This window comes from Saimiri boliviensis, chromosome 1 (assembly GCF_048565385.1).
Source record: "Saimiri boliviensis isolate mSaiBol1 chromosome 1, mSaiBol1.pri, whole genome shotgun sequence".
NCBI lineage: Eukaryota > Metazoa > Chordata > Mammalia > Primates > Cebidae > Saimiri > Saimiri boliviensis.
In genome coordinates this window covers 265,006,287-265,033,035 of record NC_133449.1, presented here as the reverse complement: position 1 = coordinate 265,033,035, position 26,749 = coordinate 265,006,287, and the positions used below count along the sequence as shown (strand labels likewise).

The window sequence follows — 26,749 nt, the reverse complement described above, 5'->3', positions numbered from 1 at the left end:
TAAGTACTGTTATAATGTGATTAGTCACTTAAAAATTCAGCTTTAAAAATAATTGTTTAAGGTGAATATAGTGAGTCATTTGACCATAAGCAACAGATATTTCTGCTTTGTTCTACTTTGTTAGATTTCTTAAAGCTCCCTTGATGTTACTCATTTTGGTGATTTCAGATTCATATAGTCTTCATTCAGTTATGATTGAACCATCTTAAAAGTTTTCCTAAAGACTAAATTGAAAATGCTGAATTATTTTAATTATTTGTAATATTTCTATTTATACACTAAAGCAACTTAGTGTGTCTTATGGAATTGCAGTGATAGCTATTTTGAGTACATGGTTGATGTGTTGGGACAATCTTGGAAAATAGATTAAATTTAAAGTATTTTTCTTTATTGCAAAATAATTAATATAGTAACAAAGTCTAATAAATATAGAAGGCACCATCCATTCCCACTTTTCAGAAGTAACAGGTGTTGGTAGTTTGTGCTTCCAAGGCCTGTAATATAGGGGGTGGGATTAAAGACTGGGAATGGAGGTTATAATTGACCATATGTCATTTTGCTCCAGTCATTTTTTTTTTTTTTTTTTTTTTAATTAAAAACCAGGTGTCTGCTTTGGGTCTGGATCCCTCAGGTGCCCGTTTGGTGACAGGAGGATATGACTATGATGTTAAGTTTTGGGATTTTGCTGGAATGGATGCTTCTTTTAAGGCATTTCGATCCCTTCAGCCCTGTGAGTGGTATGTATTCACTTACTTATCTTACATTACTTATTCACTTACAGATATCTTCATGTTTGACTTAATATCTTCCAATTGGAAGAAAGTGCTGTTAGCATGGCAATTCCATCTACAATGATTTGTATCAAAATACATTACATTTATATGACTCTATACTGCTTTCATTATTTCAATGAAGTAAAATGAGTCTTACATTTCTTTCGTTTCATAAACCTATGTTTTAGGCTGGGCACGGTGGCTTGTACCTGTAATCCTAGAACTTTTGGAAGTTGAGGTGAGCGGATTTCCTGAGGTCTGGAGTTCGAGACCAGACTGGTCAACATTGCGAAACCCTGTCCCTACTAAAATTACAAAAATTAGCTGGGCTTAGTGGCACATGCCTGTGATCCCAGCTACTTGGGAGGCTGAGGCAGGAGAATTGCTTGAGCCCAAGAGGTGGAGGTTGCAGTGAGCTGAGATCGTGATGCTGCACTCTAGCCTGGGCAACAGAGCGAGACTACATTTCAAAAAAAAATTACAAAAGGCCTGGCACAGTGGCTCATGTCTGTAATCCCAGTACTTTGGGAGGTTCAGGCAGCTGGGTCACCTGAGATCTGGAGTTCAAGACCAGCCTGTCCAACATGGTGAAACCCCATCTGTACTAAAAATATGGAAACTAGCTAGGCATGATGGTACACGCCTGTAATCCCAGCTACTCAGAAGGCTGAGGCAGAAGAAATGAGATTGCACCACTATACTCCAGCCTGGGCGGCAGAGGGAGACTCTAAAAAAAAAAAATAATAAAGTATATTATGTAAATATGACAATTTAATTTCTTATTTCTTGTTTTTTTTTAGACATAATTTAATTTAAAATATAATTTCAAAGTATATTACAAGCATGTGCCACCATGCCTGGCTAATTTTTGTATTTTTAGTAGAGAGGGGGTTTTGCCGTGTTGGCCAGGCTGGTCTTGAACTCCTGGCCTCAGGTGCTCCCCCTGCCTCAGCCTCCCAAAGTGCTGGGATTACAGGTGTGAGCCACTGTGCCTGGCCAAACATGAACCTATCATTTCTAGTTTGTTATAAAACATTCCAATTAATCCTGAGAAATGTATTTGTGTATGACATATATTAAGCCAGTATCCAGGTGCTAATCCATTTTGTACTGTTTAGGTATGGTCAGCTAGCATTGTGTTAGAAAGGGCCTTCCATGTTGCTACAATGAGCCAGTCTCTTATTTATTTATTTATTTATTTATTGAGACAGGATCTGGCTCTGTTGCCCAGACTGTAGTGCAGTGGTGAGATTTTGGCTCACTGCATCCTTTGCCTTCTGGGCTCAAGGCATCCTCCCATCTTAGCCTCCCAAATAGCTGGGACTATCGCTGTACACCACCATGCCTGGCTGATTTTTATATTTCTTTGACAGAGATGGGGTTTCACCATGTAGTCCAGAGTGGTCTTGAACTCCTGACCTCAAGTAATCTGCCTGACTCCTCTTTCCAAAGTACTGGGATTACAGGAATGAGCCACCATGCCTAGCCCATAAGCCACTCTCTTTTCTGTTTTCAGCCGTATCTGATCTTTTGGCATATTGCTTTGTTATGATATCATTTAACTTTATGGTCCCCAACCTTTTTTGTACTAGTGACTGGTTTTGTGTAAGACAGTTTTGACATGGACTGAGGATAATGTGGAAGTGAGGCTGGCGGGTGGTTTCCAGATGAAACGGTTCTACTTCAGATCATCAGGCATTAGATTCTAATAAGGATTGTGCAACCTAGAGATCCCTCACATGCACAGTTCACATTAGGGTTCACACTCCTCTGAGAATCTAATGCCGTCGTTGATCTGACAGGAGCCGGAGTTCAGATGGTAGTGCTTGCTCACCTGCCCCCACACCTGCCATGCACCTGGTTCCTAACAGGCCACAGACTAGTACCAGTCCATGGCCCAGGCTTTGGGACTCCTGATTTAACTTGTTTCTTAATCTCCTCTTCAGTATTTCCTATGGAAGATCAAAGGCTTTATCGTAATTTATACTGTATCACTTCAGGTGGCATGTATTGTCTAGTTGTTTCACTGTTAGTGACTAGAAATTAAGGTATATCCCTGGATTAAGGTGGTGACATATGATTTCTTCATCGTAAAGTTAATATTTTGTACTTGAGATTGGCAAGAACTTTGTGGAAAGATAGTTTGGTACCATGTAAAAAATCCAGATACTCATCATTTTCACTTAATGAGCTTAGTGTCCATTGACAATTTTCTTACTGAATCAGTTATGACATTGAGGGTTACAAATTGGTGATTTTCTTATTCTGTTATTTCATCTGCGTTTATTTCTTGGCATCTTCTTAAAGAAAAACTTTTCCTTATTAAATACTGATGTTATTTGGTTACCCTGAAATACAGTTACTACTGAAGAGGCAGGATAAATGCTTAGTTATCTTTCTTCCATTGCCCATTTTTAGCTTAAGGGCTGGTGGTGATAAATGAGTTGTTTCTGTTACTGGTGATGATTTCTTTTTCTTTTTTGAGTATCAGTATTTATGATTTTTAAATTTTTATGTTTCAGTCAATTGCAGTCATTATTCTTTTTGATGTTTAAATTGTGCTAGATTTGTCTAGTAGGAGTCCCTGATTACTGTGTAACTTTGGTATGACCTTACTAGTCTTTAAAACATACTTGTTTTCTGGTACAACATTATATAGGCTTCCTGTTACATTTTTTTCCAAGTCCTGGAATCAGTACTTCCCCAAGGAGCCATCCTTTCTTTTTGTGGGAATGGTATTTAGAGACCAAATCTGAATGCTAGGCATGCTCATTAATATTGAGATATTATTGCTTTTGACCTTTTGATGGAAAGAGGTAGAAATATAGATGCATATGTATGCATGGATATATGTATCTGTGTTTAAATTATAAAGTCCCATTGATATTTCTGTTTCAATTTCAAAATATTAGTAAACTTTTAAATTTCAGTTTTTAAATGTATGTATAATCTACAAAGATAGTACAGAGTTCATGCATACACTTCACCCAGTTTCCCTTATGATTAACATCTTATCTTATCATGGTCCATTTGTCACAGTTAGGAAACTAACATTAGTCAGTTACTATTAATCTCCAAACTTTATTTGGATTTCACTGTTTTCTTTAATGATTCCTCCAACATACATTACCTTTGGTCCTTAAATTTGTTCAGTCTTCTCTGGTTCCTGGCAGTTTCTCAGTCTTTGATTGTTTTTCATGACCGTGACAGTTTTGAGGGGTACTGGTCAGGTATTTTGTATAATGTCTCTCAATTTGGTTTTATCTAATACTTTTCCTATGGTTAGATTGAGATTATGAGTCCTTGGGAAGAATATCACAGAGGTGAAGTGGATTTTTTATCACATATCAGGAATACTTCTATCATGCGATTCTCTTGCCTCAGCCTCCCAAGCAGCTGGGACTACAGGTGTGTGCTACCACACCCAGCTAATTGTTGTATTTTTAGTACAGATGGGGTTTCACCATGTCGGCCGAGCTGATCTTAAACTCTTAACCTCATGATCCACTTGCATTGGGCTCCCAAAGTGCTAGGATTACAGGCGTGAACCACCATGCCCATCCTAAATATACCCTTCTTAACAAAAACTGTGTTATGGATAGTAACTCATTGCTTTCAATCTGTGTTACAATTTTTTGTTTATAATCTGTCTTTTAATTTTGTTTCTGATGTCCTTTGTTTTCTGAAGTGGAAAATATCTTTTTGAAAGTTTTGTTCTGTCATATAAAAATATGAAATGAAAGTTCCCCAATACCGTCACATAATATACTTCCATTTCTAGGGCATAACCTCTCAAACTTTCCCTAATAACTAAAAAACATAAATACGTAAATTATATGTTACAAAATTGGAATTTTTTTGAAAATCACTTTTTCTATTTAACAAATATTTATGGAAATCTTTCTAAGCCACCGACTGGAATATTTGTGACACAAACATATTTTAAAAAACTTTATCAACCAATGCAAGAAATGCAACCCAGGTTTTAAAATGGGCAAAAGTTTTGAACAGTTACTTCATCTAAGAAGATATATAAGCTCAATATCACTAATCATCAGGGAAATTCAAATTGAAACCCAAAGATATATCACTATATACCCACCTTAAATTTAACATATTGGCAATACCCAGTGTAGGTAAGGATATGAAGTAACTACAACTGTTACACATTGCAGCTAAGAAAGTTAAATGATACATCACTTTTGAAAAGTTGGGCAGTTTCTTATAAAGTTAACATGCACATGTCATGTGACAAAGCAGTTTATACTTAGGTATTTACCCAGGGAAATAAAAATACCTGTCCACAAAAAATGACTTGTACAGGAGAATTTATAAAAGCTTTATTCCCAATACCTAAAAACTGGAAACAAGCCAAATATCTATGAACTGGTAAAGAGATCAATAAACTGTATGTAATCTAGTCATACAAAAGAGTACTACACAGCTATAAAAGGGAACAAAACTATTGATAGAGGCAAAATCAGATCGGTGGTTCCCTGGGGGTCAAAAGGAGGGACTGACTGCAAAGGGGCTAAAGGGAACTTTGGAGGACAATCATAGTAGTATGACTATGACTGTATGCATTTTTCAAAATTCATAGAACTATACAAATAAAAAGAATAAATTTTACTAAATGTAAATTATACCTGAATAAATGTGACTTTTTAAAAGTTCATTAAAAGAGTAGAAAATTAGTAAAGTGGATTGGCTTTAGAGGTTTTCACAAACTGTAGCAAAAAACACACAAAAAATAAAGAGGACTGAACCAGAGAGAGAAAAAGGGAAATGGAGAACAGATAACGGAAGGCCAAAACTAAATAGCCCATACTCCCAAAAAAAGAAATCAGGGCCAGGTGCAGTGGCTTACGCCTGTAATCTCAGCACTTTGGGAGGCCAAGGCGGGTGGATCACTTGAAGTCAGGAGTTCAAGACCACATATTTATGTCTAGAGGTACCTTGTTACCTACCATAATAGTTTGTATGTGCTAGATTTGGCCACTTAAAGGCAGGTTCAAGATATGCATTATCCAATGTAGCAGCTACCTAGCCATATGTAGTTATTTACATTTTAATTATTTAAAAATTGATTTTAGGAAAATTCCTTAGAATTAGTAAACATTAGTAAACAAGTATTCAGTAACCACATGTGATGACTGACTACCATATTGGATGATACAAATATATGATATCTCCGTTACCACTGAAAGTTATATTGGACAGCACTATTAAATGACTGGAATCGTCAAGTGATGACACTTGGACTGCTCAATCAAATATAAATTACAGCTAGAAAAAATTTTTATTTTCTTTCTTAACCAAACGTCAGAGACATCAAATCAGTTTAAAAAAACTTCTTCATTTTGTATTATACTTTGGACTCTGGGGTACATGTGCATATCCTCCATCCTATGGGATTGTTGCATAGGTACATACATGCCATAGTGGTTTGCTGTCTCCATATTCCCCCTCATCCCCTGTCACCTACATCAGGCATCTCTCCTGGTGTTACTCCTTCCCATTCTCCCCAGCCCCCTGCTGTTCCTCCTCTCCCCCGACCTAGCCCAATGAGTGCTTTTCCCTTCCCTGTGCCCAAGTATTCTCATTGTTCATCACCCGCCTATGAGTGAAAACATGCGATATTTGGTTTTCTGTTCTTGTGTCAGTTTGCTGAGAATGATGATGGTTTCTAGATTCATCTATAAACTCAAGAGCTTCTGCACAGCAAAGGAAACAATCATTAGAGTGAACCAGCAACCAACAGAAAGGGAAAAAATTTTTGCAATCTGCTCATCTGACAAAGGGCTAATATGCAGAATCTACAAAGAACTAAAGCAGATTTACAAGAAAAAAACCCATTAAAAAATGGGAGAAGGATATGAACAGACACTTTTCAAAAGAAGACATATATGCGGCCAACAAACGTGAAAAATGCTCATCATGATTGGTCATTAGAGAAATGGAAATCAAATCAAATTTTACTCTTTTCTTGTAAAAGGTAGACTCGGCATGGTGGCTCGCACCTGTAATCACAGCACTTTAGAAGGCCAAGGTGGGTGGATCACCTGAGGTTGAGAGTTGGAGACCAGCCTGACCAACATGGAGAAATGCCGTCTTTACTAAAAACACAAAATTAGCTGGCTGTGGTGACACGTGCCTGTAATCCCAGCTACTCAGGAGGCTGACGCGGGAGAATTGCTTGAATCCAGGAGGTAGAGGTTGCAGTGAGCTGAGATCATGCCATTGCACTCTCACCTGTTCAACAAGAGCAAAACTCCATTTCATTAAAAAAAAAAAAAAAAGTATCCATTCGCACAAACACACACACGGACACATATATATACACATGCAGATAAATTTAACAAAGACCATTTGTGACCTGTCAAGCCTAAGATATGATCTGGCCCTTTACAAAAAATTTTTGCCAACCCCTTGACCAATAACTGTTTTCTTAAAAATGAGTTCTGTCTTTTAATTTGAGTATCAAAATAAAAGACATTTAAAAAATTTCTCAAATGTGAAATTTAAATTGGAATACAGGTGCAATTAACAATTCTGATATTGCTTTACATGTATACTGAGGCTGAATAGGTAAGTAAATGGACAGTGGAAGCTAGGTTTCTCACCATTGGAAAGTGATGGTACAGAAAAGCAGAAGATTAGAATAAATCAACATGGTACTGGATTAGAATTAGAAACAATAGTATAAACTTGTGTTCAGGTTAACAGATGCAGACAGATACAAAAACAATTAGAAATATACTATATACAAAAAAAATTGGAATGTAGGACTTACAAAAAAAAAAGAAATATACTATATACATAGGTTGGTGTAATATCTATGCATGTATTTCCTAGCTGTGTCAGTTGAGGCAGCCTAAGAGCAATGACATCCCAGGAGCAATGACCATATTAAGAACCTACATCGGCCGGGCGTGGTGGCTCGGCCTGTAATCCCAGCACTTTGGGAGGCTGAGGCGGGTGGATCACGAGGTCAAGAGATCGAGACCATCCCGATCAACATGGTGAAACCCCGTCTCTACTAAGAATACAAAAAATTAGCTGGGCATGGTGGCATGTGCCTGTAATCCCAGCTACTGAGGAGGCTGAGGCAGGAGAATTGCGTGAACCCAGGAGGTGGAGGTTGCAGTGAGCCGAGATCGCGCCATTGCACTCCAGCCTGGGTAACAAGAGTGAAACTCCGTCTCAAAAAAAAAAAAAAAAAAAAAAAAAAAAGAACCTACATCTTATTTGCTAATATAATTCTCCTGGGGGGAAAAAACTGATTCCAGAATTAGGGCAGGGAAAATACAAGCGTCTTATAGCCTGGAGCTTTTTTTTGAGATGGAATTTCACTCTTGTTGCCCAGGCTGGAGTGTAATGGCATGATCTCAGCTCACTGCAACCTCTGTTTTCCGGGTTCAAGCAGTTCTCCTGCCTCAGCTTTCTGAGTAGCTGGGATTACAGGCACCCGCCACCACACATGGCTAATTTTTGTATTTTTAACAGAGACAGGGATTTGCAGTGTTGGACAGGCTGGTTTCGAACCCCTGACCCCTCACTTGGTGCGTCTGCTTCAGCCTCCCAAAATGCTGGGATTACAGGCATGAGCCACCTCACCCGGCCTGGAGCATCTTATAGTATCAAAAATTAAGGAAGTATTTCCAAAAATAAAAGAAAGGAGGCATGTCAGAGAGACACAAGACCAAACTAAAAGAGCTCCCAATCACAGTTGAAACAAGATGAGCCACAAAATAAATAATACAGTATTGGATTAACCCAAAGTACTGTATAAATAGCCAGGGCCAGGCACAGTGGCTCACACCTATAATCCCAACACTTTGGGAAGCCAAGGCAGGTGGGTCACTTGAGGCCAGGAGTTAGAGAACAGCTTGACAAACAGGGCAAAACCCTGTGTCTACTAAAAATACAAAAAAGTTAGCCAGGCGTGGTGGCATACACCTATAATCCCAGCTTCTCGAGAGGCTGAGGCACAAGAATCACCTGGACCCCAGAGGAAGAGTGAGTCAAGATGGCATCACTGCATGCTAATCTCAGAAAGAAGGGGATATTTGAATGCTAAAACTAGCCAAAGGAAATGAATTAATAAATAACAGCAGAGGAAATACAAATAGTCAATAAACATTAAAAAAAAGATACTCAGCTTCATTAATAAAGAAGGAAAAATTAAAATGCCAGTGAGGTACTATTTATTACCTGTAAGATTGACAAAAGTGAAGAACACATATACTACCTAATATGAGAAGGCTAATGTGGGTAAATGACCAGACTATTTTTTCTGCATAACAATTTGATAATGTCTTTTTTTTTTTTTTTTTTTGAGACGGAGTTTCGCTCTTGTTACCCAGGCTGGAGTGCAATGGCGCGATCTCGGCTCACCGCAACCTCCGCCTCCTGGGTTCAGGCAATTCTCCTGCCTCAGCCTCCTGAGTAGCTGGGATTATAGGCACGCGCCACCATGCCCAGCTAATTTTTTTTGTATTTTTAGTAGAGACGGGGTTTCACCATGTTGACCAGGTTGGTCTCCATCTCTCGACCTTGTGATCCACCCGCCTCGGCCTCCCAAAGTGCTGGGATTACAGGCTTGAGCCACCGCGCCCGGCCGATAATGTCTTTTTTTTTTTTTTTGAGACGGAGTTTCGCTCTTGTTACCCAGGCTGGAGTACAATGGCACGATCTTGGCTCACCGCAACCTCCGCCTCCTAGGTTCAGGCAATTCTCCTGCCTCAGCCTCCTGAGTAGCTGGGATTACAGGCACGCGCCACCACGCCCAGCTAATTTTTGTATTTTTAGTAGAGACGGGGTTTCACCATGTTGACCAGGATGGTCTCGATCTCTAGATCTTGTGATCCACCCGCTTCGGCCTCCCAAAGTGCTGGGATTGCAGGCTTGAGCCACCATGCCCGGCCCGATAATGTCTTTTTTTGTTTTGTTTTGTTTTTTTGACAAGAGTCTCACTCTGTTGCCCAGGCTGTAGTGAGCAGGCTATCTTGGCTCACTGCAACCTCCACTTGCTGGGTTCAAGGGATTCTCATGTCTCAGCCTCCCAAGTAGCTGGGATTATAGGTGTACACCACCATGCCTGGCTAATTTTTTGTATTTTTAGTAGAGATGGAGTTTTGCCATGTTGGCCAGGCTGGTCTTGAACCTTGAAGCTTGAGGCCAGGGGCCTCAAGTGATGTGCCCACCTTGGCTTCCCAAAGTGCTGAGATTATAGGTGTGAGCCACTGCACCCAGCTAATATTTTTTTATTCTGATGTAAACTGTGAACTATGATGGCAAGATTTGGAGAAACAAATAACTATCAGGCATGGTGGGAGTGTAAATTGGCACTATTGTATAGAGGGCAATTTGGCATTCTCTTCCAAATTACAAATGCATATACCCTTTGACTAAGTAATCTACTTTTAGGAATTTCTCTGACAGATATATTCACATATGTGGAAATGACCAGGAACAAGTTTATTTATTACAGCATTGAATATAATGGTGATGCATGTTTTCTTGAAATGTTTTCACCACAAAATAACAGTCTGATATGTTCTTTTTTCTTTAAGGCAATTCCACAGCTATATTCTTTGTCTTTTATATCTTAGAACAGTACAGTCTGTGGCCAGTGGGCCAACTCTAGTCCATGGCTTGTTTTTGTATGGCAGTTGAACTAAGAATGATTTAAAAAAAAATTGTTTCACAATTTTAAAGGGTTGTGAAACAAACCCCAAAATAATGAAGAAGAATATAAGACGGAGATCATAATATGGCTTGCTAGGCTTAAAATGTTTATCTGGTCCTTCACAGAAAGTTTTTTGACCCTACTGTAAAAGCTCTTCACAAGCCCTTATTAGTTTACTCTTCTTATTTACTCTCTCTGCCTGGTAAGAAACAGGCTGAAAAGATTCTTCTTGCATCTCCTTACCTTTTAAAACTCACTGCTTGTGGCCAGTGGAAATGTGCCTGTGATCTGAGGAAGTTGAGGGAGCTGGGATTGAGAGTAATCCTTGTTATGGGGGGTTCTCTATATAATGGGTGCTGTGTATTTTAGGAAAGATAATAGGTTTCTGTCTATTTATCATTGTTTTATTAACCTTGTCTTACCTCTTCCGCATCATATTTTTGTGCCTCCTGCCTAATTTTTGTGACAACTGCTTCCATAATGGCATCCTTGTTGCTTTGAGAGTGAACTGCCCCTGGATTTCATGGTTTCTGGGATAGTTTCTTTCACACGAGGCTGTTGCACTCTTTCTGAGAGGTGCTTTCCTAATCATTCTGATCTTTTCCTAATAGAAATTTCTGGATAATTTTCAGTTTTCATTAGTCCCTTTCATTTCTCCTAATTTTTATATTTTTCTAGGTTATGTCTTTTAGCATTTGGAGTAGGGAAGGCTGATTTCCTCAGCTCTTTTTCCGTAGAACTCTTCTATATTTCCTATTTCCAAATTCTTTTTTTTTTTAAATTGACAAGTGCATTTTGACCTATTTCCAAATTCTTAAGGATTATTATTTGTATTATTTTTGCACCCCCTGCAGAATCAACCTTATATTGACAAAATATATTTTTGGGTGACCTTTTACAAGTCCTTAATTTCTAAGTCTTGAATTTTGGTTAGCAATAATTAAGACATGTACTAAACATATACTAACTTGTAGTGCATTTGAAATAACATTGCATTTGGCTACTAAGATTTTATACCCCTCAATCTTAGACCTTGGAAATAAAGGAGTAATAATAGTAATCACTTGTTTCAGTTACTGTATTAGGTGTCTTTATGTATATTATTTTTAATCCTCACCCCAATTTTATAAAAAGTATTATTTCTCATGTTTTTTTCAGTGGACGAAACCAGGACTCAGCAAAGTTATATTAACTAGTACATGAGCTCTGTGGTTCAGGAGCATCTCTGTATAGTGCTGCCATCTAGTCTCGTCTCCGAATTTTTCATAAAATAAGGAGACTGAGTCTAGTGAAGCCAGTAGACTTGCTCATCATCACACAGCTAGTTAGCAGCAGAATGAGGACTTGGATGTCTGAACTCCTGACTCACATTCCGATGCACTTTTCACTACAGCAGGAGACCTTGGCTCCTGCACCCCAAGTGACAGCCCCAAACAGCTGTGTTTATCTGCCTTGCATGTTCAAGCTTGTTTTGCTAGCTGAGCAAAAACTACTTAAAAGGATCCTCAATCTTCACCCTCCCACTCCCCTCCACTTACACTCATGTACTCCCACTTGCCCCATGAATAACTTCACAGAAACAATTGTGCAATGTCACTAAGCCTTCCTCTGGTGTCAGAGTTACTCCCTGAGAGAACATTCACTTCCTCATGACTCCAGTTTACTGGTCAGATTGGCTTTCCTTCTCTTCTCTTTGATCGGAATCTTAGTTGTTTAGGTAGGAATTTGAGGAGCAGATGTTATGCCCCTTGAACAAGCCCTTTAATTCTCCTTAGTACTGTGTCTAATGACTCTTAATCCTGTCCTTTTAACTCTGTAGCTTGCAGATTTAAGAGTGAAGTGAGACAGGAATGATACTGAACATTTCATTTTAATGCTGGTAAAGTAATCTGCTGAGAGTACATGACAAACAGTGAGACAGAGGGAAAATGTAAAAAGTGTTCCTATATAGCAGAAAAACAGTGTGAATATTAGTGTGGGATCACTGAGATTTTGAGTTTCCCTGCCAAATGTAGAGCAGTTTGGTTGAGTAGTTGGCAGAGAAATGGAGCTGTTGACTGCTTCTGCTTTCTCTTCTTAAACTTTTCTGTTTTTTAGATTTTCATTTTTCTTTTAAAATAAAAATAAACCACTAGAAGAAACAAAGTGATCTCTTATTTTTCATGGTTACTAGAGAAAATCACACTTCCCCCAAATGACAGTAGCATTAACAAGGATATATCCTGTGAACTGATTCATTCGATTCTTTCTTGAGAGACTTTGGTTTAGTACTCTGAACTTTCTGATTATCAAAGATCTCATGTGTTTGCTAATATATAAAATAACAAATTAGACTTAATGTCCTGTAATTTTCTTGGTTTCTGATTAATTGCCTGAAATTTGATTTTTCAGTCAGTGTCTGATTAGGATAGAGAAATCATGTAATTTGAACAAGGAAAGATTAATACGAAGAATTGCTAGCTATAACAGGGTTTTAGAGTAATGAGGATTGGCTAGTAAAGAGAACTCTAAGGAATAACACATAAAAGGAGCATCAACCCCTGGGGTTGAGATACAACATCCAAGGCCTCTGGGATTAAGCTCCAGACCCTATTTGAGGGGGCATGGCTGTGGCTCACTGAATGAGGAGAAGTTGCTGTGGTAGAAATCTGTCATCAGAGTCATTCTGCTATAATACTGCCTTATGGAGGTACTGGTGGAAGATACTGAGTGCTGCTGACTGCTGTGCACTTCAGGAGCCTGACAATGGAGCAGACTGCACAAGTGCTGGATCTGGACACTAAGAAGCTGTGTTGCAGTACAGGAGCCTGCCAAGAGGTGCACACAAGACTCTTGGAAAGAAGAGGAAAATCTCTTCCTCTTGCAATGTCAGTTTAACATCATGCCAATTAACAAATGTTTAAGGGGTCCAAGTTCATTTCTGCAGAGCAGACAGGAAAGGATAAATTTGGAGATGAGAGACAATAAATGAACAACTGGCATATTTGGTCAAACATGTAATTTTATGTCTTAGATGGACAAATTTAAACACGAGTCTATAGGTGTTTTCCTTACAAGCTTACATTTAAATTAGGGATCCTGATCAGAATTTTGCTAAGGACTTCATTCTTTCCCAGCATTTCAGGAAGGATACCATGGGGCCAGAGTCACCTTTCTTTTTGGGAAGGTCCTGTGCTATGGCCCCTTTTGCTTTTCTGGTATCCTTTCTCATGGGCATCTGGTTTGGGAGCTTCTTATCTTCATCTGCTTCAACAATTTAATCTTGGGCATTGTAGTGAAATGCTTCACACTGTCACACATTTTAATCTCAGAGACCACTCAAATCTTTTTGAATTTTCTTGGCCATTGGAATCAGTACTCTGGAATCAGTACATTAAGAATTTTTTTTTGTCAGGCGCGGTGGCTCAAGCCTGTAATCCTAGCACTTTGGAAGGCTGAGGCTGGTGGATCACGAGGTCAAAAGATCGAGACCATGCTGGTCAACATGGTGAAACCCCGTCTCTACTAAAAATACAAAAAAAAAAATTAGCTGGGCATGGTGGCGCGTGCCTGTAATCCCAGCTACTCAGGAGGCTGAAGCAGGAGAATTGCCTGAACCCAGGAGGCGGAGGTAGCAGTGAGCTGAGATCGCACCATTGCACTCCAGCCTGGGTAACAAGAGCGAAACTCCGTCTCAAAAAAAAAAAAAAAAAAAGAATTTTTAAACTCTCAGCTAGAATTTAAACATTTTAGAAGAAATGGTCAGTATAAATTTGGAGAAGCAGTTTCTAGCTAGTGGTATCTGTAGAAAAGCGGTTTCATTGATAAGTATCTGATTTGGATTTATATTTATGTTGGGTTTTCTTTTTTAAGAGAATGGCATCTGTGACAGCATCTTTTTTTTTTTTTAATACTTTTAAGTTCTGGGGTACATGTGCAGAACATGCGAGTTTGTTACATAGTTATACATGTGCCATGGTGGTTTGCTTCATCCATCATCACGTCATCTACATTGGGTATTTCTCTTAATGCTATCCCTCCTGCATACTTTTAACATTACCCCTGTATGGTACTTTAGCATGCCATCTCTGAAGAATGTTGCAGGCCATTTTGGAGCATGGTGAATAACAAGTTTTTACCTCAGGAGTTCACTTTAATAGTTGTGTTTATATTTGTGACAAGTCATTTTTAGGGACTATACGTTCTTAGCACTGCCAGCATTATTATCCAATGGACTTTTATAGCTTTCACTGGGTTTTCTTTTGTTTTGCTTTTAAACAACATTTTACTTAACTTAGTATTTCGTTTTTCATCTATATTATGAGGCAGTAAGAGTTTTCTGTTTTTCCAAAGTTGAGATTGCTTTATATTTATTTGATGTTGTCTGCAGCTGCAGTGTTCAATACGTTAGCCACTAGCCACGTGTGGTTATTTAAATAAGATAAAATAAAAATTAAAAATTAAGTTATTTAGTTGGACTAGCCACATTTCAAATACTTAATGGATAGCTACCATAATGGATAGCACAGACACAAAACATTTCCTTGTCATGGAAAGTTCTGTTGGATAGTGCTGGTCTGTAGTATATAGGATAGTATCTTAATCTGGTTCAGCTGCTAACACAGAATATCATAAATTGGGTGGCTTAAGCAATAGATATTTTGGCCAGATGTGGTAGCTTATGTCTGTAATCCTAGCACTTTTGGGAGGCTGAGCCAGGTGGATCACTTGAGCTCAGGAGTTTGAGACCAGGCTGGGCAACATGGCAAAATCTTGTCTCTACAAAAATATAAAAATTAGCTGGGCCTGGCGGTGCACACCTGTAATCTGAGCTACTTGGGAGGCTGAGGTGGGAGAATTTCTTGAACCCAGGAGGCAGAGGTTGCAGTGAGCCGAGATTGCAACACTGTACTCCAGCCTGGACAACAGAGGGAGATTCTGTCTCAAGAAAACCCCCAAAATCAGTAGATATTTTTCATAGTTCTGGAGACTGGAAGTGTAAGATCAAAGCATTGACAAATTATGTTTGTTGAAGAGGGCCTGCTTCCTAGATTGGAAATGGCCATTTTCTCGAAGTATCCTCACATGTAGGGAGAGAAGCAACTCTAGCATCTCTTCTTACAAAGGAACTAATCCCACCATAGGGTCTCTATTCTCATTACCTTGTCTGTACCTAATTCTTTCCTAACAGCTATGCCTCCTAATATCACTTTGGGGGTTAGGGCTTCATCATATGAATTTTGGGGGAAGCACAAACAGTCTGTAGCAGAAGGTAGCAGGTTTATATATTGCACTTGTTGATGTGACAGCTTTCTTCCTTTCCAAGAAAAGATTTTTAAATATTTCACAATGCCAATAATATTTCAGGTTCTGTGAGACTCTTATAATTTATAATTTCCAAACTTAATCTATAATCTATTTTGTCCTAACAATTAAAAAAATATATTTTTTATTTCAAATTGCATATATTCCTGCCACATGGAGATAATCACTGCTTTTAAAAATTTTATTTATTTTTTCATTTTGTTACACATATTGACGTTAAATTTTTATTGACACATAATAATTGTATATTTATATGGAGTACAGTGTGATTTTTCAATACATGCACTCAATGTGTAATGATCAAATAAGGGTAATTTGCATTATTATTTCTTTGTAGAAGAACATTCAAAATCTGCTCTTCTGGCTATTTTTATATATACGATACATTATTGTTAATGATACTCGTCCTACTATGCAATGGGATACCAGAACTTATTCCTGAGTTCTATATCTGTTTATTAAACTAACCAAGGTTTGGAAATATTGGCAAAATATTGTGTCTGTACTAAACTAGTACAGACATTTTTCTTGTCATTATTCCTGATGCAATATAGTACAATAACTATTTGCATAGCATTTACATTGTATTAGGTATTATGAATAATCTAGAGTTGATTTGAAGTATATGGGAGGATGTGAAAAGGTGATTTGCAAATACTATGTCATTTTACATCAGGGACTTGAGTATCCTTTGTTATCCTCAGGAGATCCTAGAGCTTGTCCCCCGTGGATATTGAGGGATGACTGTATCGTCCTAATCCCATGAATTTTCATTCTAATGAGGAAAGACTGACTATAAACAAAATATATATAATAGGTGATGGTAAGTGCTGTGAAGTAACAAACAGGGCAAAGTGAGTTATACAGCTCCATTCTTAGAAACCTTGGAGTACTTTTCTTAGTTTATACTTGTGATGGTTTCCTTTTGTCTCCTTTATTACATGGGACTCTGACATGTGGCCATAGCTAGGATGGCAGTAGGATCTACCCCAAATGCATCCTGTTGATAAAGGACCAAAGCATCCTGTTGGTCTTGAGCCTATAAGGAAAGCTAATGGTCTTGCTCCGCTTAACTGTGGCCTCCTACACTGACACTGTTGGATGATCGGTGATGTCTTGGATATTCTGTTTCTTTGGAACTTTGAATATACAACACTTTGCTAGGGAATTGGCAATGGAAGCAGAGCAAAAATGTACAAACAGAAAACAGAATGCGTAACTGATGGAACTGAAGCCATCAGGCAGCAGAAAGCTTAAACAGGCAGAGTGGGAGGATCAGAGAGAATTTAATTGGGAGTAACAGAAGTAATAGTAACAGAGACAGAATACTTGAGTCATGTAATTGCAAAGCAGAGTTGGGAGCAACAGATGCTAAAGGGTAGTTTCTGTAGTTCCTCCTTGGGTCATAGGAGCAGTTGTCATATTACCGTATAGCTACCTACTGAATGAAGAAGAGTTCTTAGTGAGGCCTGGATGAACAGCTCTTCTTAGTATTCTGTGTGACACATTTGACCTTTTAACAAATCTCTAAGTAAATAAATAGCCCCTAAAGTAAACTGAGTTTTTCTCTGCTATTTTTCCGCTTACGAGAGCTGTAACTCTAATAGACTTTTATTTCTGGACATTTTGGTGCTCGCCAATATTATATTTCCTGTATTTGTAATGAACATTTTTCCTTTACATTTTTTGTTAAATTATTGTTTAATATATAAAAGTTCACCTTTTATGGTATAAAATTGTCTCAGATAATTTATACACGTTAGCAATGGGTAAATAGAATTTTTCACATTATTAAAAACTGAAGTATGTCCATATAAGCAAAAAACAAACAAACAAGAAAACCACACAAAAAACCAAGGTCCTCAAACAATTTAAACCACAAAACATTTTACATGTATTTCTTAGTTTATTCTGAGAATTTTCTAGCTTTTAAGGATTAAATTATACTGTAAAATATGGTAGTGTCCCCATTTGATGTCCTTACTGGTGAATTAAGGGCCTTAATATAGAACTGCTTAAGATGTCCCTAATTTTTATAATGTTTAAATTAAAATATAATATTTAGAACTACAATACTACTAAGGCTGTAGCTGGAGGACTAATCATAAAATGAATGCATCCTTGTAGTTGCTATCCGGATGGAAGAAGTAGAATGTTTACCAGTGCCAGAAACTTGTTTACCATATATTATCCACACCCTTCTCATCTTGACTACTTGCACCATAGATTACTTTAGCCTATAATTGAATGTTACTTAAATGGGCAAATATAGCATATATTCTTTTTTGTCTGGCTTCTTTCAATTGATTATATTTGTAAAATATAGCTGAGTTGTCTATAGCGGAAATTTGTACATTTTAATTGCTGTACAGTTTGCTAGTGTATGAATATATATCTATTTAGCTATTTTCTGCCTGTGGACATTTGACTTACTTCCAGTTTGGGGCTACTATGAACAGTTTTTCTGTGAACATTCTTGTAGATGTCTTTTGGAACATATATTTGTGTTTCTGTTGGGTGTATACTTGATAATGGAATTGCTGGATCATTGTTTATGCATACATTCTGCATTTGCAAGTACTTTTTTTTTTTTCCGAGACCAAGTCTCACTCTGTTGCCCAGGCTGGAGTGCAGTGGCATGATCTCAGTGCACTGCAACCTCTACCTCCCAGGTTCAATTCTCCTGCCTCAGCCTCTTGAGGAGCTGGGACTACAGGCATGAGCCACCATGCCTGGCCAATTTTTGTATTTTTAGTAGTGATGGGGTTTCACTATGTTGGCGAGGCTGGTCTCAAACTCCTGAACTCAAGTGATTTGCCCGCCTCGGCCTCCCAAAGTGCTGGGATTATAGTTGTGAGCCACTGCACCCGCCCAGTAGCTGGTACTGGTAATAGATTTTGAAAGTGATTGAACCAATCTACCCTCCTACCCATAGTCCACAAAAAGTACCCTACATCTTTGCCAACACTTTTAAATTTTCATGATTTTCGTGGACATGTAGTAGTATTTCATTGTAGCCTCTCAAAGTGCTGTGATGACGTGTGTGAGTCATCGCGCCTGACCCTATTTTGCCTTTACTTTAAGTGATTCTGTAATTCTAGCTATTTAAAAAGCTCTATTTTGCATTTATTTTAAGTGATTCTATAATTCTAGCTATTCATTTATTTCTTGACCTCCTTATTTAAAATATTTATCCCTGTCCTCTTACCTTCCTTGCTCTATTTCCCCCACATACGTATTATCATTTTTTCATATAATACATTTTACTTATTTATTAGCTTAGTACTGATTTTGGGAGGGAAGGCTCACCATAGTTGGCAGGTTGGATCTTCAGCAGCAACAAGAGTTAGATCAAGTTAGAGTTGCCAGTGGGCTCATCTATAACTTCTATTTGTGCCACCACAACTATTTCATTTACAAGGCTATTGTGTTAACGGTAGGGTGAATGATGAGAAAGACTGGCTGATGTCAGCCAAACTGGCCAAGCCACTGTGCATGGTTATTCATTACCTCTTTTGAGGTTGGTACTTTCTGGGATTAACATGCAACACAGCTTCATACTTGTCTATTTTCATATGTCTGTCTACATGCATCTTCCCCTCATCTCCTTGTCTCAATCTCCTGTTCTTTTATAGGGTTTATCTCTCATTTTCTGGAGAGGTTGTATCTTACCAGTGTATGTGCTATTTCTTGCTCACCTTATTGAGTTAATGTGATATTTAGACCATGGATCAACACGAATTTTTTTGGATTGTCCAGATCCCTTGAGACTATATTAAGACTAAAGACTGGAAAATTAATATAGCCCTGATTCAGGCATGCAAATGTATGCTGCTGTTGGTTGGATGTGACTGTCAGCTGCTTTTAGTCCTCCTTCATAGAGGCAGAAAAACATGCTTTATGAGATCAATGACTACATACCACTTTTCTGACAGAGACCAATAACCCCATCTTTATATGCTGCCAAAGAGACTCTCTGGCTTTCACACTGTAGTCTTTAATTGGTGATTTATCATACTCAGTCTTTCATTGTTTTTCTCCATTGCATCGACTGCTCCTAGCAACAGCTATCCAGTTTCTAGTCCTTTTAATTACTTCTCTGTACTCACAAATGCCTGAAACATTACACCTGCCATGGCTTTTCTTTCACCAACAGAAGTTTCAGCAATTGTGGTTGCCCTGCTGTGGCATATTAGGGACTATGTGCCACCAGTAATGGATTCCTCATTGCTAGCAAGTTTGTGGTTGTTACAGCATCAAATTCTCATTTGGAGTCAAAACTCCACAGGACCACTTTTGGTACCAGCTCTCCCAGGTCAAGTTTCCCAAAACACACTTTGAAATGTTCATATTTGCATGTCAGAAGTTTATATTGGGGCGTGCTTCTGGGGTCAATCCCCGTGAGAGAGGGTGCGAGGGAAACAACATTGGGAAGATGGGGAAATTGAATTGCCATGTAGTTGTCACAGCAGCACCAATTGTTTTACAGGGAGATCCAAAGCTAGTGAGATATTCCAGGAATAGACTATTTTACTGGATATAGACCAGTCATTGAATGTGGGCTATTTTGGGATGGTAATAGCATAACTTTGGGTGAGGGAGTTCAGGGAAATTGCTGAGGGTTTAGCTGTTAGCCATTGGTAAGCAAAATCCTAGAAGCTGGGAGAATGAGTTTCACTTCTGAAGGGGGAATTCTGGGTAGCATACCACTGTATTCACTACAGCCACAATGGCAAGTCAGTTTTAGTGGAGTGGTGAGTAGTGGAAAGGATACTGTAGTGCTAGAGAATTAAATGAGGAGATGAGGAGGCTTGATTTGCTAGAGAACAAAAGGGAGGAAAAAAAAAGAAAAAAAAAGGAGGAGGCTTGAAAACTTATTCAAACAGCTTAGCTGTGAAGGGGAGGAGAGCGAGAATATAGTCAGTAGAAGGGCCTGAGGAGACTGGGAGAGATGAGATCCAGGATATAAGTATGATTTGCCATGGGCTGGAAGAGGTTCATTTCTATGATTGTAATGAAAGAGGGGGAGGAAGAAAGTTTAGGTACAATTAAGTTTATTAAAGTAATCAGAGGAAGTTGAGGCAGTTCTTGTTTCTTCTGAGAAAGGCCCAGAAGATTCAACAGCTGAAAGAGGGAGAGTTGGTTGGGTTGAAGATACAAGGTAATTAGAGAGAGTTTTAACAGATTGCAGTGGAGAGTGGGAAGAGAGAGCTACCAGGGTAGCCAGTGGGTATTCTTTTTTTTTTTTTTTTTTTTTAAGACGGAGTTTTGCTCTTGTTGCCCAGGGTGGAGTGCAATGGCGCCATCATGGCTCACTGCAACCTCCACCTCCTAGGTTCAAGCATTTCTCCTGCCTCAGCCTCCCAAGTAGCTGGATTTATAGGTGCCTGTCACCACACTTGGATAATTTTTTATGTTTTTATTAGAGACAGAGTTTCACAATGTTGACCAGGCTGGTCTTGAACTCCTGACCTCAAGTGATCCACCTGCCTCGGCCTCCCAAAGTGCTGGGATTACAGGCATGAGCCACCGCACCTGGCTGCCACTGGGTATTTAGAACCCATTTGAGGTTGATGTTCCTTATTTTGTGGAATTATCAATTTGTATAACATTTTTTTTCCGGCATTACTTAAGGTAGTAAAACTGTAAACTTTGGGCTCAGTATCTTACCAATGTTTCTTTTCTTTTTGTGCAGCCATCAGATCAAGTCATTACAGTATAGTAACACAGGAGACATGATTCTTGTTGTATCTGGAAGTTCTCAGGCCAAGGTGATTGACAGAGATGGTTTTGAAGTAATGGAATGTATAAAGGGAGACCAGTATATTGTGGACATGGCCAACACCAAGGTAAGCATTAAACAGAATATTTTAAGGAATTTAATTAATTTGGTACACATTTATTAGCAACATAATTGGGTTATCATGTAATAATTCACCCCAAAATTAGTGTCATAAAACAATAGCAATTTACTTGTTCTCACAATTGTTGAATTGACTGAGATGTTCTGCTTCATATAGTATCAGCGAGAGAACTAGGAAGGCTATAAGACACAAAATGGGCCCAGATGGTTTGCAGTTGGTGTCCTACTCCATGGCATCTCTCTCTGTCTTTGCTTCTTCCTTACTTCTACCTCACCCCTTCCCTTCTTGCTGGCTCTCTGTCTCTCTTTTTCTCTTGCCACATGTCTAGTTTGGGTCTTTTCACAGTGTGGTAGTCTTAGTAGATGTATTAGTCTGTTTTCATGATGCTAATAAAGACCTACCTGAGACTGGATAATTTATAAAGGAAAGAGATTGATTGACTCACAGTTCTGCATGGCTAGAAAGGCCTCACAATCATGGTGGAAGGCAAGGAGGTGCAAAGTCATATCTTACATGGTGGCAGGCAGGAAAGAACATGTGCAGGGAAACTCCCATTTATAAAACCATCAGCTCTCATGAGACTTGTTCATTACCAAGAGAACAGTATGGGGGAAACTGCCTCCATGATTCAATTTTCTCCACCTGGTTGTGCCTTTGACACATGGGAATTATTACAATTCAAGGTGAGATTTGGGTAGGGACTCAGTCAAACCATATCATTCTGCTCCTGGCCCCTCCCAAATCTCATGTCCTCACCTTTCAAAACAAATCATTTCTTCCCCAAAATCCCCCAAACTCTTAACTCAGAATTTTAGCATTAACTCAAAAGTCCATAGTCCAAAGTCTCACTTTAGACAAGGCAAGTTCCTTCCACATATGAGCCTGTAAAATCAAAAGCAAGTTAGTTACGGTGTAGATACAATGGGATACAGGCATTGGATAAATACACTCATTCCAAATGGGAGAAATTGGCCAAAGCAAAAGGGCTATGGGACCCATGCAAGTCCAGAATCCAACAGAGCAGTCAAATCTTAAAGCTCCAAAATGACCTCCTTTGACTTCCTGTGTGTCACATCCAGGTGATGAAAGAAGTGGGTTCCTGTGGTCTTGGGCAGCTCCACTCCTGTGGCTTTGCAGGGTACAGCCCCGTTCCTGGCTGTGTTGAGTGTCTGCAGCTTTTCCAAACACACAGTGCAAGCTGTCAGTGGATCTACCATTCTGGGGTCTGAAGGATGGCGGTCCTTTTCTCACAGCTCCACTAGGTAGTACCCCAGTGGGGACTCTGTGGGGGGACTCCAACTCCATATTTCTCTTCTGCACTTCCCTAGCAGAGGTTCTCCATGAGGGCCCTGCCCCTGCATCAACCTTCTGCCTAGATATCCAGGCATTTCCATACATCTTCTGAAATCTAAGCTGAGATTCCCAAACCTTAATTCTTGACTTCTATGCATCCGCAGGCTCGACACCATGTGGATCCTGCCAAAACTTAGGGCTTGCACCCTCTGAAACCATGGCCTGAGATGTACTTTGGCCCCTTTTACCTATATCTGGCATGGCTAGGATGCAGGGCACCAAGTTCCTAGGCTGCACACAGCAGGGAGATCCTGGGCCCATGAAACCATTTTTTTCTTCCTAAGCCTCCAGGCCTGTGATGGGCATGTCTGCTGTGAAGGTCTCTGACATACTCTGGAGATGTTTGCCCCATTGTCTTGGTGATTAATGTTTGGCTCCTCATTACCTATGCAAATTTCTACAACCCAGTCTCCTCAGAAAATAGGTTTTACTTTTCTGTTGCATCATCAGGCGGCAAATTTTCTGAACTTTTATGCTCTGCTTCTTTTCGAATGCTTTGTTGCTTAGAAATTTCTTCTGCCACGTACCTTAAATCGTGTCTTTCAAGTTTAAAGTTCTAGGGCAGGAGCAAAATGCCTACAGTCTCTTTACATAGTAAGAGTGACTTTACCCCAGTCCTAGCAAATTTTTCGTCTCCATCTGAGACCACCTCAGCCTGGACCTTACTGTCCATATCACTATTAACATTTTGGTCAAAGCCATTCAACAAGTCTCTAGGGAGTTACAAACTTTCTCACATTTTCCTGTTCTTTTCTGAGCCTTCCAAACTGTTCCAGCCTCTCCTTATTACCCAGTTCCAAAGTTTTTTCCACATTTTTGACTGTCTTTATAGCAGCGCTGTACTCTACTGGTACCAATGTATTGTATTAGTCTTTTCTCACACTGCCAATAAAGATGTACCTGAGACTGGGTATTTTATAAAGGAAAGAGGTTTAATTGACTCACAGTTCTGTATGGCTGAGGAGGCCTCGCAATCATGGTGAAGGCAAGGAGGTACAAAATCGTGTCTTACATATTGGCAGGCAAAAGAGAGCATGTGCAGGGGAACTCCCATTTATAAAACCATCAGATCTCTTGGACTTTTTCACTACCACGAGAACAGTACGGGGGGAACCACCCCCATGATTCAGTTATTTCCACCTGGCCCCACCCTTGATGCATGGGAATTTTTGCAATGCCAGGTGAGATTTTTCTGAGGACACAGCCAAACCATATCAGTAGGGTTTGACTTCTTGCTTGATTGCTAGGTTATAAAGGACAAACCTGGAAATTAATTAAGTACCTTAATATCTGGCTTCAGATCTTACATAGGATCAGAGAGCCAGCTCAAATTTGCAGGGAGTGGGGGTAGATCCCACCATTTTATGGGTGAATGGCAAAAATCAAACAAATTATATTGGATGGGAGATATTGATGCAGGCATCTTTGGAAACATTCTGCTCAGCTAATTTTCTGCTAGGTTTTAGGACAAGAAGAAGAGAGAGAGCTGACATGGTGTGGTACACACCTGTAGTCCCAGCTATGTGGAAAGCTGAGGCAGGAGGATCACTTGATTTCAGGAGTTTGAGCTTGTCGTGTGCAATGATCGTGCTTGTGAATAGCCACTGAACTCCAGCTTGGGAAACATTGGAGCACCCTGTGTCTTAATTTCAAAAAAAAAAAAAAAAACCAAAAGGAGGAAAGAAAGTGGTCTCAATTTTTTTAAGTAAATATTTTTATTGGTATAATGATATTTAAAAACCAATGTATATTATGTATCAGTTAACTATAGGTCAATAATTATATAAAACATAAGATGTGAAACAACATTTATTTCTGCTAACATGTCTGTAAGTTGACTGTTTTTGGCTTGGTGAGGCTGCAAGCTGCAGATATAGTCTAGGTCTGTTTTCTGTGTGTTTGTTCCTCCTTGGATCAGTGGATTACCTGAGGATGTGTTTTTGTCACAGTGATAGCAGAATCACAAGGAAACTCCAATTTTGGAAGTACATTTTAAGCCATTGCTTTTATCATGTCCACTAACACGCAGTCAGCCAAAGCCATAACTTGTCCATGGCTAGGCTAACATTGATAGAATAGATAAACCTGGTCTCTAGCAGGAGGAACTACATTGTCTTGGGGAAAGGTTGTAGTTTTAGGGAGGGGTGATGAGTTGGGAACAATAATGTAGTCTGTCACAAACGTATTAAAGTGGAACTCAATATGGTCGATGCAGAATTTTGAGCCTTTGTTTTAATTCTGATTGTCACTATTTTCCCCCATCTAGTGCCCCTTTCTGATTCTCATGATTTTGGCCTGAATTCAAATCTTATTTGAGATTAGATTGTCTAAGAAAATACAGTTGATCCTCCTTGTTTGCAGTTTCTGTATTTGTGAACTCACTATTTTTTGTAACTACAAAATTAGTACTCATAGTACTTTTATAGTCATTTATGGTCATGTGCTTACACAGAGTGGCAAAAAATTTGAGTGCAAAAAGGGTGATACTTGCTTTCTTTTTCAGCTCTCATACAACAGCCAGGTATCCTTTTTGTGGTCTATTTAATGCCATGCTTTTTTCTATTTTTGTACTTTCTGTTGGTTATTTTGCCATTTAAATTAGCTCCCGAGCATAGAGCTTAAGTGCTGCTTAGCATTCACTAGTCTAAAAAGTCTGTGATGTGCCCTTAACAGAGAAAATACATGTGTTAAATAAACTTCATTCAGGCAGCAGTGCTGTAGTGCCATTAGCTGTGAGTTCAATGTTAATGAGTCAACAATATAAATAAATAAATTAATTAATTTTGAGATAGAGTCTCACTCTGCCGCCCAGGCTGGAGTACAGTGGCGCAGTCTCAGCTCACTGTAATCTCTGCCTCCTTGGTTCAAGCGATTCTCCTGCCTCACCCTCCCAAGTAGCTGAGACTACAGGCATGTGCCACCATGCCTGACTAATTTTTAAAATTTTTTTTATTTTTAGTAGAGATGGGGTTTCTCATCTCATCATATAAATTCTCATTCATATCCTGAATTATTTTTCTGGTTTCTTTGCATTGTGTTATCTGTGTTCTCTTGGAAATCACTGAGCTGCTTTTAAATTACGATTTCAAATTGTTTTTTAGACATTTCATATTTTTTTTTCATTGGAATCTGTTGGTGGAGAATTATTGTGTTCCCTTGGAGATGTCATTTTTTCTTGCTTTTTCATGTTTCTTGTGTTCTTTTTTTTTTTTTTAAATTTAAGTTCTGGGGTATATGTGCAGATAGAGCAGGTATGTTACATAGGTAAATACATGCTGTGGTGGTTTGCTGCATCCATTCCCCAGTCATCCACATTAAGTGTTTCTCCTAATGTTATCCCTCCCCAATCCCCCAACCCCCTGCTATCCCTCCTCCAGCTCCCCTACCCTGAGACAGGCCCCAGTGTGTGTTGTTCCCCTCTCTGTATCCATGTGTTCTCATTGTTTAATACCCACTTATGAGTGATAACATGCAGTCTTTGGTTTTCTGTTCTTGTGTCACTTTGCTGAGAATGGTTTCCAGCTTCATCCATGTGCCTCCAAAGGACAGGAACTCATCCTTTTTTATGGCTGTATGGTATTCCATGGTGCATATGTGCCACATTTTCTTTATCTAGTCTATTCTTGATGGGCATTTAGGTTGGTTCCAAGTCTTTGCTATTGTAAACAGTGCTGCAGTAAACATATGTGTACATGTATCTTTATAATTGAATATTTTGTAATCTTTTGGGTATATACCCAGTAATGGGATTGCTGGGTCAAATG

At 39.0% G+C, this 26,749-nt stretch overlaps 1 protein-coding gene across 6 annotated transcripts in view; it reads left to right on the top strand.

The window, feature by feature from the left end:
* Nucleotides 1-26,749, top strand: part of WDR70 (WD repeat domain 70) — a 438,306-nt gene that overhangs the window by 66,080 nt on the left and 345,477 nt on the right. For all 6 annotated transcript variants that reach the window (XR_012513868.1, XR_012513869.1, XR_012513870.1 and 3 more), the window contains 2 exons: nucleotides 604-737; nucleotides 21,464-21,617. Coding sequence is in view for 2 of the 6 variants with exons in the window: in XM_074386536.1 (XP_074242637.1) it covers nucleotides 604-737; nucleotides 21,464-21,617 (288 nt within the window). In the remaining 4 variants the exon portion in view is untranslated. The remainder of the gene's footprint in view (nucleotides 1-603; nucleotides 738-21,463; nucleotides 21,618-26,749) is intronic.